At 42.6% G+C, this 12,316-nt stretch overlaps 2 protein-coding genes across 2 annotated transcripts in view; one reads left to right on the top strand and one right to left on the bottom strand.

Moving 5' to 3' along the window:
- The first annotated feature begins 669 nt into the window (after nucleotides 1-669).
- Nucleotides 670-6,412, top strand: LOC114546869 (tumor necrosis factor ligand superfamily member 10). The gene is made up of 6 exons (XM_028565990.1): nucleotides 670-899; nucleotides 2,315-2,455; nucleotides 2,977-3,022; nucleotides 3,133-3,249; nucleotides 4,521-4,759; nucleotides 5,175-6,412. The coding sequence occupies exons 1-6, from the start codon at nucleotides 786-788 to the stop codon at nucleotides 5,382-5,384; spliced, it is 867 nt and encodes a 288-aa protein (XP_028421791.1). The 5' UTR covers nucleotides 670-785; the 3' UTR covers nucleotides 5,385-6,412.
- A 134-nt stretch (nucleotides 6,413-6,546) lies between these two features.
- The window catches only part of msl2a (MSL complex subunit 2a), a 6,175-nt gene continuing 405 nt past the window's right edge, over nucleotides 6,547-12,316 (bottom strand). Inside the window, exons 1-3 of the mRNA XM_028565989.1 lie at nucleotides 11,674-12,316; nucleotides 9,198-10,609; nucleotides 6,547-8,510 (exon numbers count right to left, since the gene is read on the bottom strand). The exon at nucleotides 11,674-12,316 is cut by the window's right edge and continues 405 nt beyond it. Coding sequence (XP_028421790.1) covers nucleotides 8,208-8,510; nucleotides 9,198-10,609; nucleotides 11,674-11,815 — 1,857 coding nt within the window. The 5' untranslated portion in view covers nucleotides 11,816-12,316 and the 3' untranslated portion in view covers nucleotides 6,547-8,207. The remainder of the gene's footprint in view (nucleotides 8,511-9,197; nucleotides 10,610-11,673) is intronic.

Raw genomic sequence — 12,316 nt, 5'->3', positions numbered from 1 at the left:
GATGTTGGGACATTTGGCATTGAAGTGGACCAAAGATTCTCTGAACCACAGAAAGGAGTAAACAAAGTCAAGTACTGGAAAAACTGCTGCCTTCTACTAACATCTGCTACGCATAACTAAAGGATTTTTACAATGTTAACGCTAGAAGAAAAAGAAAACCATCCTACTCTTTTTATCCGTGTAAATTGTGTTTTATAGGCCCTTTAAACCTCAACTTTTAGGCAAAAGGGGAATAAAAGTCCTTTAAGTGTTCAGGGGTGGAAATTTGAACACATTGACAACTGGGTAAACTCCATCTGCTGATTAAGATATGTGATATGATTGAATGCTCCAGAACAGTTACTAAATGGACATTGAAGTAAACCTGTTTGCTTAAAACATATAATCTGTAAAATAGCCTTCTAGCTGTAAATCTTAGCAATGGTATGTGTATCAAAAAATATATTCAATTCTATCTATTTCAAGAAGCATTTAAAGGTCCAAATGGGTTGTACTCTGGTGGTGCTCTCAACCTAAAGTTTCCACATTTCCGACAGCACTTGAAGGCGTCATGAAGTTGCATGTGCAAATTATAAGTTCTATCTAATAACAGTGACATATTGAGGCTGTTGTTATCCTCCATACCTCCTCCCTCCCTCCCTCTCTCTCTCCCTCCCTCCCTCCCTCTCTCCCTGCCTGCAGAGCAGAAATGCAGCAGAGCTTGATCTGACTTGTCCTCGCTGCTGGAAGTGTTTTCTTGCTCCTCGGAACTTCTCTGGGTGCCATACTCACGCTGTGCTGTGATTATGGCCGTCTCTGTATCTCTCCAGAGTCTGGGGCTCATCCTGCTCGCAGCAGTCCTCCTGCAGACCACCGCGGTGGCCGTCAGTTTCCTGTACTTCAACAAAGTCCTGAGCACGGTAAGATAGGCGTTTGTCTTCCACCTTTTAATCTAACAGATAATAATAGCATCGAACTGACTGCCATCTAAAAGGGGAAATGCGAGATTTGACACTATTTTATTGATTACTTACAACACATAGTTTCTAAGTGATTTTGCCATTACTTTTACAGGGAAACCATACCAGTGACATAATTTTAACATAAATATACCACCGTAAACTCACTGTTTAGTACCCCAGACATTAATAAGTTGGGCCATAGTAGAACAGTAGGCTAAAGGAAGGTCTAGTAAAATCTCATCAGAAATTAGGCCATGAAGTGGTTATCAACTTGAATATTCTACTACTTCCTGTTCCTTCAGGAATTAAACATTGGAGGATTAATATTTTAGAGAAGTGTATTTAGTGATAGGAGGAAAAAAAAATATATAAAGTACCAGTTAAACAAGGTTTTCTGCCATTTTTAAAGCCGGACAATGAGAGAGGAGAAAGTTGGGAGTGTAGATAACAGAAAACAATGGCAGGAAATGAGACTAGTTAGGATTCAGTGGTTGTGACACCCAAAAACAACATGTTTTCAGATATGAGCAGACATTATGAAAAAGCTGATAGATCCGGTTCTGAGCTCTGATTGGCTAAGTCCCAGTAGCAACGCCCTTGTCACCTCATGCACACCTGTGACCACTTCAGAGTTAATTGCCTGTTATAGACCTTTTTCACGGCAGACATGTTGACATGTCATAGTAGGAAAAGCACAAGTGTATTCAAACCCATTAATGCTGGCTGCATTCCACTAAGGAGAGGTCCTGGTATTGTGTATGCTGACTCACTGAAATAGCTCACTGGGACACTTCAACTGTGCTTTTCCTACTATGACAAGTCAAAATGTCTGCTGGGAAAAAGGTCCATTGCACTATAATTGACATCCACCTGTGCCACTACTGTGTATTTGGCTTAATAACCGAGGGACTAGATAACTCTGTCAAAGAATATTAGTCAAGATTAAAAATATGTATTGAAACTGTGTGTTTTCATTACAATGATTATGTGTTGCCACCTTATTGTCGAAAACAAAAGCCACATGAACATTTGTATTTGCTTGTTTTGGAGTCTCAAATGTGAGTTGTAGAAGAAGAAAAATCATTAGCCTATCGATTCTATGGTGTTTTAAGCCCCCAACGTCTCCTTCCAGGCAGCACTGCGAAGGCACCTAACCTTAACCCTAACCCTAACCCTTGCTTAATCCTAGTGCCTTCAAGGCAGCGTTGCCTGGAAGGAGACGTTGGGGGCTTAAAACACCGATAAACAGCATAAACCTCTCAGTCTATGTGCGCCTGCTCTTCCCACTGAGCCAACCCGGCCACCACTCAAGATAATACTTGAAGATTTAATTGTTGTAATGGTATTTGTTTTTGCTTCTTCTATGTTGACAGATGCAGGAGAGTTTTTCCCGCAGTAGCGTGTCCTGTCTGATTAACGCAAATCCGCGCTCTGAGGTCGAAGATTCAGCGCAGGACAAGAAGAGCGACCCCTGCTGGCAAGTCACGCAACAGCTCCACTACCACATAGAGAAGGTTTTTCATTATTTAATATTTTGAATTATCTCACTTCAATTTGTGTGCCCGGATAACAAAATTCTATGTGCTAGAAAGTTGTTTTTATATTATTTAAGACACCAGTGACCACTTTTCACAGGATTGTCCACACAATAAATGTGTAGCCACAGTGCTGCAGCAATTTTATACCTAAACATTTTTTTCAACATTACATGCAGTTACTCAGACACCACTGATTATAACTGGAAAAATTATGCAACTCCACATCACTTCTATATTATACTGACTCCCCCAAAGGGCTATGCTGCTATTACAGGGCAACAGATGACATATTATTTGACCCAGAGGGAGGACTGTATGATTTATGGGGCTGACAACAAGGTCCCTGGTGAATTACTGAATGTTGTTAATTTAGATCTAAAGATACCTCGATGGCATGATAACTGAAGAGGTCAAGATACTTTAAATTACCGCCCATTTTCTCTCTCTCTTTTCCCCATCTCCTTTCCTTTCTGTCTCTCTGGGTCTTTCTCTTTCAGACGATGGCTGACAGATTCCAGAAAGAGATATCCACTGCTATGAGAAGTGAGAACAATGGCTTCGTTCACTATCAGTTACTGCTAATAAGAGTTAAGTATGTCTTTTTCCACTAAAAATGTCCTGTGTGTGTTTCTTATATGCCTGTGGTTTCCTAGATAAGCTGACAGAAGGGCTGCCTTTCCTGAGCCCTGGGGTCCGAGGGCTCCCTCTTCCTAAAGTTGCTGCACATGTGACCGGTGTCATCTCGTCCACGGAGCCTCCAACAGCAGATGGTGAGGATCCTCGATGGTAGTACAGGAGTAAAATATCCAGTATGTACACCAAGTATAGTCCTGGAAAGCATAAGTGACACAGGACTTGTGATTTTTAGTGACACATATTCACAATGTTCAGACACTTTTTGAGTCCTGTGTCACTTTACCCACACATCTCCTGGGCCAGAGGTGAGGAATGTGCTTCAAGGCTTCCCAGGCTGCTCTCACATTCAGTAAGGTTTTCACATCTACAGTCCATGTTTGTCCGGACCTGCAGATGTGCAGCTGCTTTATCCTTGTCCCGTCGTTGTTTTTGTGACCAGTCAAAGGGACGCAACGTCCCAATTACTCTTTGTCCAGATATTAAAACAAACATTAACAGTATCTCTGTTAATGTTAATGAGTAAATGAGTAGTCCTTACCTAATACAATCTTCATATTTGTATGATTAGTGTTATTGGCGTCTGTCACAGTGGCGACGCCAAATAAAATTTCTTTTTAATTGTACACATTTTGGCTTTAAAGGAAAAGCCTGGTAATAGTCTATATTTTTCTTATTATAAATAAATCCCGTGAAATGACCAAAACCTTTGGTGTAATAAATGTAGAGCTCCGTTGTTGTCCAAAAACTATTAATAAAAACATCAATGGGCCACACTACTGCACTGGGTGACATGTTACTTGGTTATAATAAACCTGGGCACTGTAGTTTATTTTTGACATACAATGTCCAGATGCTGTAAATACTCACCAATATTAATCTGCAGCTGAAAATAGTCCCCAATTAATGCACTATACAGCTGACTCCTGTTTGAGGAGTCAGCTGTTTAAAAAAAATGTTTTGCTTTTTTTTTAATGTAAGTATTTAATCATGATTTACAGTACATCTGTAATGGGAAAGAAATATGCTGACAGAATGAAGAAGGCAAAACTATTAAAAGAAGTACTAACACAATGTTGTTTTTGGTATTTTCATGGGATTTCTTGATAATGAGAAAAATATAGAATATAGCGAGCTGTCACCTAAATATAAATATACACATCCCTCAGGATGACTGGATGTGAATCTGTTTCTGCCTCCGTTTAAATGTGTGGCTGTTGTCAATTAACTTAAAAAAAAAAAACAACACTGGTCTGTTAGCATGATTTACACACTGAGAGTTTATTTAACATTTGTTTTTCATTTGAATAGCAGTGACTGATTATACCCATTAACACTCCACTTTGTAAATCTTAAATGATCTCCTAGTGAATGTCCTTAACTCTTGTGTGTTTTTGTGCCGTTGCAGGCCCACGGAGCAGCAGAGGGTACCTTGGGGAGCGAATCGAAGCGTGGGAGGGCCACAGAGGTCTGTCCTTCCTGCAGAACATGGAGCTGAGGGGAGGAGAGCTGCTGGTGCCCAGAGCAGGCCTCTACTACATCTATGGCCAGACCTACTTCAGACTGCCCTCCACGGGGGAGACAGATGGGGCGACAGGGGAAGCAGAGGAGGAAGGAGCACAGCTCGTCCAGTATATCTACAAGAAGGTTAGGCTTTCTGCAACAATGTCAATGGATCGACAGTAGCAGCTGCTACTGTAGGTTCTGTGTCGACTGAAAATCGGGCATCAGCAGGACGGATATGTCACTCGCTACTCATTGGTTAGGGCAATGCAAAATAAATAGAAATAGAATAGAATATTGGCTATATATTATGAACATAACATCCAGCTGGACAAAGTCAAACAAATTCAGTACATAGTTATTGTTGGTAATAAAGTCAACTCTAAAACCTCAAATGTCCGTGTCCTTGAATGCACCAAAAGCAATAAATTAAGCTATTCATTTCAGATGGTATCAGAAAGAGGTTTATAAATCAATTATATATGCTAGTGTATAAAAGTAAATGTGAAGAGTAATGTTTATGACAGTTTTAATCATGTTTTTGTGTTCTGGCCCACAGATGAGTTCCTACCCAGTACCCATCCTGCTGATGAAATCGTCCCGGAGCGCCTGCTGGCCTCGGGGTCAGGAGCCTGGTCTCTTCTCCCTGCATCAGGCCGGCACTGCCTTTCTGCAGCCGGCTGACCGCCTCTTCATCACCGTTAGCAATGCCAGCGCCATGGAGATGGACGGGAGGGCAAGCTACTTTGGGGCCTTCCTTATGGGCTAAAGCGAGAAAACCTCGGATAAAAGAGCCCGGGACTAGGATGACTTGATATGGACTTCAGACGTGAACCCAAATGGCAGGGGTTTGCTTAATAATATGAGCAGCTGTCTGAGGGTCAGGAGTGGAGAAGAAGAATAGACTCCAGGGAGTGCAAAGGACTTCTTCGGGACCACGGAGCTGTAAGGATATGATCAACCGAAGCTGCAGTGGCAGACTCTCAGTGGACCTAAATAGCAAGGAAGAAGAGCCTTTTGCGGTGTATTTACTCCAGCAGCGACAGGTTATTAATTCTGTTTTTATGGCTAGTAAACAGGATGTACCATATGACAGAGCAAACATGGAGTATGGCCTGCTTTCAGAGTACAGGTTACTTGGAGAAGTACAATAGATGCCACAGATAAATGTGTTCTCTTGTGTGAATGGCTTCTATTGAGAACAGAGAGAGCTGTTTTGCCTGCAGGTTCAACAGTGGAGTTGTCATCCCTAGGAAATGACACATGACACGTTATCTGGTATTTTATGAAAAATGCCACAAGACAAGATTGTGTTTAGTATTATGAGTGGTTTCCTTTTTGTTTACAGTACTTGTGGTTCAATTTCCCCTTTGTGCAATGTCTTGAATGAATGTGTGGCGTGACAGATCATGATGTCCTGCGGCTTTAAAAAAAAGAAGCACTGATCTAACATGAATGGACAGAGTATTAAATGTGTTTATGACACATTTACACTTCTATGTGCAATGGATAGCAATAGTTTTTTTTAAGGCTGGATAAATTAATTTACAAATGGTTGCTATACAGATTGAATAGTAAAAAATAAGGTCTTAATATATATTTTTTTAATCATTTGAAGACTTTTTAGTTGGAAGTCACTATAATGGAGGTGAAGTAAATTGACCATCGTGTACTGGTCTATTTTTTTTTTTTTTTCCTGGCTTACTCTTCATTGAATGGGAAATGAATGAATTTACAGAATAAAAGACTGCAGTTTATCAGGGCAATAACAACAATAAGTCTCCATTTTCTTGACATAAACCATTTTCCAGATTCAACAACAAATCTCCATCCAACGCTGAGATCATGGTTGTGGTTAATAATGTGTTTAAACATTGTCTGCACATGCAAACCTGAATCAAATATCACTTCTACACAAAAAGACACATCACTGAAAAAGTAAAAAACTATCATTTAATCCATGTCGTATTACATGTTTCCATATTGTGGCAGTGAATGTTTCAGCAATAATAAGAATCACTCCTCAAACAAGAGTTTTACAAAAAAAAAAAAAAAAAACAATACCAAAAACTAATCAGGGTTCAAGTAATGCCCAAAGAAATACATTTTGAAACATACACACACGCACGCAGGAAGATAGATCATATTTGCTGATCATACTGTAATCCACCTGCTACTTCCTGGTCTATGAGTTTGAGAACCAAGGTGTTTGTTTGGTCAGCCTGAGTCCTCCCGCTCTCTCCTTCAGTCTCTTTTTGGTCACCATGACTGGACTGACAAACACATGTTGTAGTTACAGCTGAGACAGTTAACACAAACCCAGACAATACACAGCCTCTCGAGTTATAGGAGGGCTTCAAGGTGCTTTACCCAAAACACAAAAAGACAGTGGTACCAAATCTCAAGCACTTGGTATCAAAAATAGTTTCTGAGTTGGTCTCTAATCAGTCAGGACACTACAACTGAGGGGGAAAATGCACACGTAGAGGATATTTTGTCTTGTTAATGACAATCTATGGCTTCAATTTATCTAAACACACGCACAGTCATGTAGAATCCCATAATTAATCCATAACGGTGTAATATTTTAGAAGACAGTCAGCTATAGTCTATATAAATGGCAATACTGTAAACAACTGTGTGTGCACGAGAGCTGTGAGGCTCCTTGTTGGTGCTCCTATTGCTATGGTAACCAAGAATGGTCTTTGTTGTAATTTGGCCAATCAATCAGACTAAGTGCTTACAATCCACCATCCGCCTCCCCACTGACATTACAGTAAATCTCAGCAGGCGCGCGCGCACACACCCACACACACCCACACCCACACACACACAGAAACCGTGAAGCCAGCCAAGTGCTTTGACATTATCTTGCTGCCTGTACAATGCCTGCATCAGTCAAGTTCATTAAGACAAATTCATTATCAGCCGACAGTACTTGGATTGAGTGAGTTAATGAGATAGAAAAGGCATAGAGTCTTGTGTGGGACATAACTTCTCTATAGATTAGTCATTCACAATCGAGGTGTGAACACATACAGGGTTAAGGATTAGTAAGGGCCGTCCTGATACCAATTACGCATTTCTTTAACATACATGGAGTAATACTCAAACATGGAAAATGCTGCGACAGGTGACTGAGATATGATGATGCCGTTTTTGTTACCATTATGCACCAAAAATCACACATGCGCACGCTGAAATCTATAATGGTGCGCACACAATAACAAACACACAACCTTGTATGGGTTCCTATTGCCTCTTACAGTATGTCTGTGGTCTATGAACAAAAAGCACCTCTGGAGTACAGAACAGCCTTGGAACCGAGTATAAGTGTTTAACTACAAACAGGCGACAATACACACCGGCACACAGGCACAATACAGGAGGCTTTGGCACACCCATGCTAGTCTTACTACTCAGCATTTTCCAACACAGAAGAAGAGCAGGTTACAGAACAGGACAGACCCATAGCTGCCTTAGATTGCCTCCCCTCTGGAAGGGGGGGGAGGTACAGGTTGTCTGACAGACACAATGATCAGCCGTCACATTCAATCAGCATCGAGCTGTCTGTTTTTGGAGTCCCAGCCTCTCATCCAATCAGCAGCTCCAGGCTGTCCTCATAATTGGGCTCTTGCAGGGGGCTGGGGGACAGGAAGGCTGTGGTTACTGGGGTACCCGTTGCTGTGGCGACATTGAGGAGGGTGTTAGTGCGGATGCTGGTGGTTGCCGGGTTGCGGAGTGCCGCGGCTGCAGTGATGCTGGTGAGGTTGATGCCGAGTGTGAGCCGTGTCTGCTCCAAGGCTTTCTCCGGCACGGCGAAAGCCTCTAGCTTCTTCTCCCCGTTGGCCATGTAGGAGTTCTGGCAACCTCGACAGATACAATCCAAGCACGCCTGAGAGAGATGACAAGACATGAGTCAAGGAACATTAGTTGACTTGCAGCGCACCAGTATCACATACAAGCTGCATATTTACTGATCTAACCCCAAATCCCTTTGATAATGTAGTCAGGATGAATAAGAACAGCATGGTAGTGCATTTACTCAATGATTGGGCAATTTAAACACATTCTTTAAAAACGTGGTTTCATTTATTTATTTTCAGCACAAATTTAAACCTGAATTTTACAGATTAGGATTAAGCCCTTCTTAAAGATTTACTACTGCCATTGCTTGCTTCAACCAAACCATTAAATGTTAAACCAACCATGGCAATGCTGAAATGGAAATAAAGAAGTGCAAAGACATCTTTACCTTAAAATGAAAGCTTTGACAGGCCAATTAGTACAACCATAATCTTACAATTCACAGTGTTTATTTGAATTCCCATTAGTTGTGATCTTGGCAATAACTACTCTTCCAGGGGTCCATATTTATAAAAATAATAAAAAAATAAATAAAAAAATAGTACTAGTTTTATCAAAGAATATTTTACACCTACACTACATAAAACACCCAATCACATAATGATACCAGTGCTGATTAAATAGACAAATTTAACTTGCGGTTAGTAACATCAGTGAAAAACTGACAATGCAAAAAAAAAAAAAAAGCTAAATCCACACATGCAATTATTCTCACCTTGCGGTTAGAGTAGCAGGGACAGCGCTGCCCCCTGCAGGTCAGCACAGATGGATTCTGGGTAGCCCTGCCACACTTACAACCCTTCTTCTCCACTGGCTTCTTATATGGAGGCCTAATAGGCACTGGGGGCACAAGGCAGCCTGACATCAACCGTTGGTCTTTGCTTCCATCCTTGATCTTGGAGCCTCCACCACTGCGGGCCTTCGCATGGGGCTTCTTAGGGCCCGAATCAACATGCTTCCTGGCACCTTTATTGTGGTTCTGCACAGGACGACTGGGCTTGGGGGGCACTCCATTGGGAAGGGACGAGTATGTGTGTGCTGGTACAGTTAAGGAAGGTGTAGGTGGTTGCATGTACAGTGTCTGAGAGGGGTTTGGAGTGTGTACATGTAAAGATGGGCCCTGTAGGATGGAGGCAATAGGGAGGGGTTTCACCTTTTCCCTGTCACTCTCTGAACGAGAACGTTTACGTTTAAGGCGGACTGGCGGGGGCTTAGAGGTTGGAGGAGAATCGAAGGAGGATGTGTGTATGTGAGCACCATGACTTGCCACTGTGTTAGTCCTGTCTGTTTGAATCTGTGTGTAGTTGTGAGCTGCGTCAGGCTGTATGTACATTTGAGCGTGTGCTCTGTCCGATGTTATGTGTGTGTGAGTGTGCATGCGGTCTGGCTGTGTATGAGGTGAATCTCGACCAGGCTGAAGGGGATCCAAAGTCTGTAAAACCTCCTCCACACTGAGGAGCAACACCTCCCCCTCCTCCAGCTCCCTGCTGCTAGATTCCCCATCCCTGAGTGAGCACACAGTGCCTGGAATTGGGGCTAGATGTCCAGTGGTCAGACTCAGTTCCAGACCACCACAACCAGTATTGGACACAGACAGGCCTGCCTGGGGCTGCTCCTCTACCAGCTCGCATACTTCCAGCTCAGGAGAAGAGGGATCCAGGTCCTCAAGCACTTCTCCATTGCATTCCTGTGGTCCGTTGGAATGGGGAGGGTCAGAGGAGGAGCTCTGGGGTACAGCTGAAAGCTCTGCAGGAGCAGGTGGTGCCTCTGTGGGGGTAAGGGACTCAGGGGCAGATGGATTCACATCTTCCTGTGCTAGGCGTGGGTCCTCTGTCTCTATCTCCTCTTCGTGTGACAGTAGCACCTCCTCTAGCAGGGATAGAACCTCTGGCGACCCTCCCAAATGGCTGCTGATCGACTGCAGCAATGGCGAATGAGTTACATAGAGGCAGAGCTTCCTGTAGCACTGCACCAGCAAAGAGAGCTGTTTGTTCTCCTGGAAGCAGGAATAGTCTTTACAGCGGCTGCATGATGGCCTTATCTGCATTTTCTGGCCTTTACAGGCCAAGCAGACATAATGCTGACACTCTGCATGTGTTGGGGAAATGGGATTCTGGAGCAGTTTACCTGAGACAAAAACAAGAGGGAGGTGTTAATCCACGCATGTATCCACTTCATGTGCAGTAACTATGGCAAAATAAACTAGGTGGACTAATCATTTTCATTCACCGTCATGCCTCTATAGAAACAGTTGTAATTACCATTTGAATTGATTAATCTGCCAATTATTTTCTCAACCATTTGGTCTGTAAAACTATGGAAAATGCTTATCACAATTTCCCAGAGCCTAATCTGTGACTTTTTCAAATGGCTTGTTTTGTCTGACCAACAGTCCAAAATAGATGCTGAATCATTTTTATGTAAATGAAATAATCATCTGCCTGTTTCAGTACCAACTGATGCATGTCTAGCAGATCAGGGAAATCAATAAATGCAATATTAATATCTTGGGACTAATCTGGGATTTTAATTGTTTCTATAGCTTGAATGTTGGCGTCTATTGCACTTTTTTTCCAGAACTTATCCGTCTGTTATTTTTAAATAAAGAAGGGTACAACCTGCGTAATCATTATGTTCACATTACTTATTTTTACTGCTTACATCACCCAACATTTAGTTCTGGTTAAATATTGCAGGAAAGCACACATAATCATGCAAAAAAACACCATTACATAAACGGCAGAGACCATAAATATTGTCATATATCATTCTGTTGGTATTGCACATTTCTAAATGCAAGCTGTGCCAGTGCCAGTGTTGATATTCCACTAGTTAAGCGGAGCGGGTAAATAAAGCATGAATAGGAAACACATGGCTCTGCAGCAGACACAACACAGGAGTCATCTGTCTTGACAAGAGGACAGATGACTGGGGCTCAGCCTCGGTTGCTAAGGAGACCACGGTTGTGAGCACGACAAATCGCGTCAACAGCTGCGAGCACACGTACGCCCACGAACACTTCAGCCTATATGAATATTTACGTTAAGGTTATAAAACACCAATTATATTAGTAAACTGGAACTAATTTGCGGCACAAAAAGGATGATGCTCTTGCAGTGAGGTGACACAAAACAAAACTAGAGCGAGTGACATGCATCGCTATTATACAATGATATTTTCAGGATGCTTACCACAGACGAGGCATGCAAGGGACTGTCGGAAGAAGGGCAGTAGCGTGTACATCTCTGCGAAGGTGTGAGGCTGCCGCGGGTCACACTGCAGCACGGCCCGGCTGGCGGACACGTACAGAGCGGTTGCATTAACGGGGTTCATAGCGGTGTACTCCGCAGCCTCAGGGAAACACGGCCCGGGAAAAAAATAATCCAGCCACTCGCTGCGACGGAGCTATAGATAGCCAGATCTCAGGGTGGATGGAGGAAATGTGAACTGGCCTGATGGAGCAACAATCAGTCACTCCATTGTGTCAATGCAGGCACATGAATTATTAACAGACACAATAACGGACAACGAACATGCTGAAGCGGTCATCACAAAACGCGCACAACGTTAGCTCGGCAGGCGGCTAGCTAAAGTTAGCATCACTGGCTCGTAGTAGATACTATTCACCAACGAGGCCTTTCAGATCACAATTTAAGTTTCTGTTAATTAGGACCGATTAGACCCTAGGTTATAATTATTCACATTCTCCCTAACGCTGCATAACAGCTAACAGTGAATCCAATGACCCATGTTTAAAAGGTTAGCATTATGTAGCTAGCGTTAGCTCACGACATTAGCAAAACGTTTTACACGAGAGATCATCGATGTTAGCCA

Source organism: Perca flavescens, chromosome 20 (assembly GCF_004354835.1).
Source record: "Perca flavescens isolate YP-PL-M2 chromosome 20, PFLA_1.0, whole genome shotgun sequence".
In the NCBI taxonomy this organism is placed as follows: Eukaryota; Metazoa; Chordata; class Actinopteri; order Perciformes; family Percidae; genus Perca; species Perca flavescens.
This window is presented reverse-complemented; position numbering and strand designations above follow the sequence as displayed.

Bases quoted from the DNA above. Each gene is read 5' to 3' on its own strand.
- LOC114546869 (XM_028565990.1), top strand. From the start codon at position 786: ATGGCCGTCTCTGTATCTCTCCAGAGTCTGGGGCTCATCCTGCTCGCA. The intron at 900-2,314 runs GTAAGATAGGCG...CTATGTTGACAG, and splicing joins TCAACAAAGTCCTGAGCACG to ATGCAGGAGAGTTTTTCCCG. The intron at 2,456-2,976 runs GTTTTTCATTAT...TTTCTCTTTCAG, and splicing joins TCCACTACCACATAGAGAAG to ACGATGGCTGACAGATTCCA.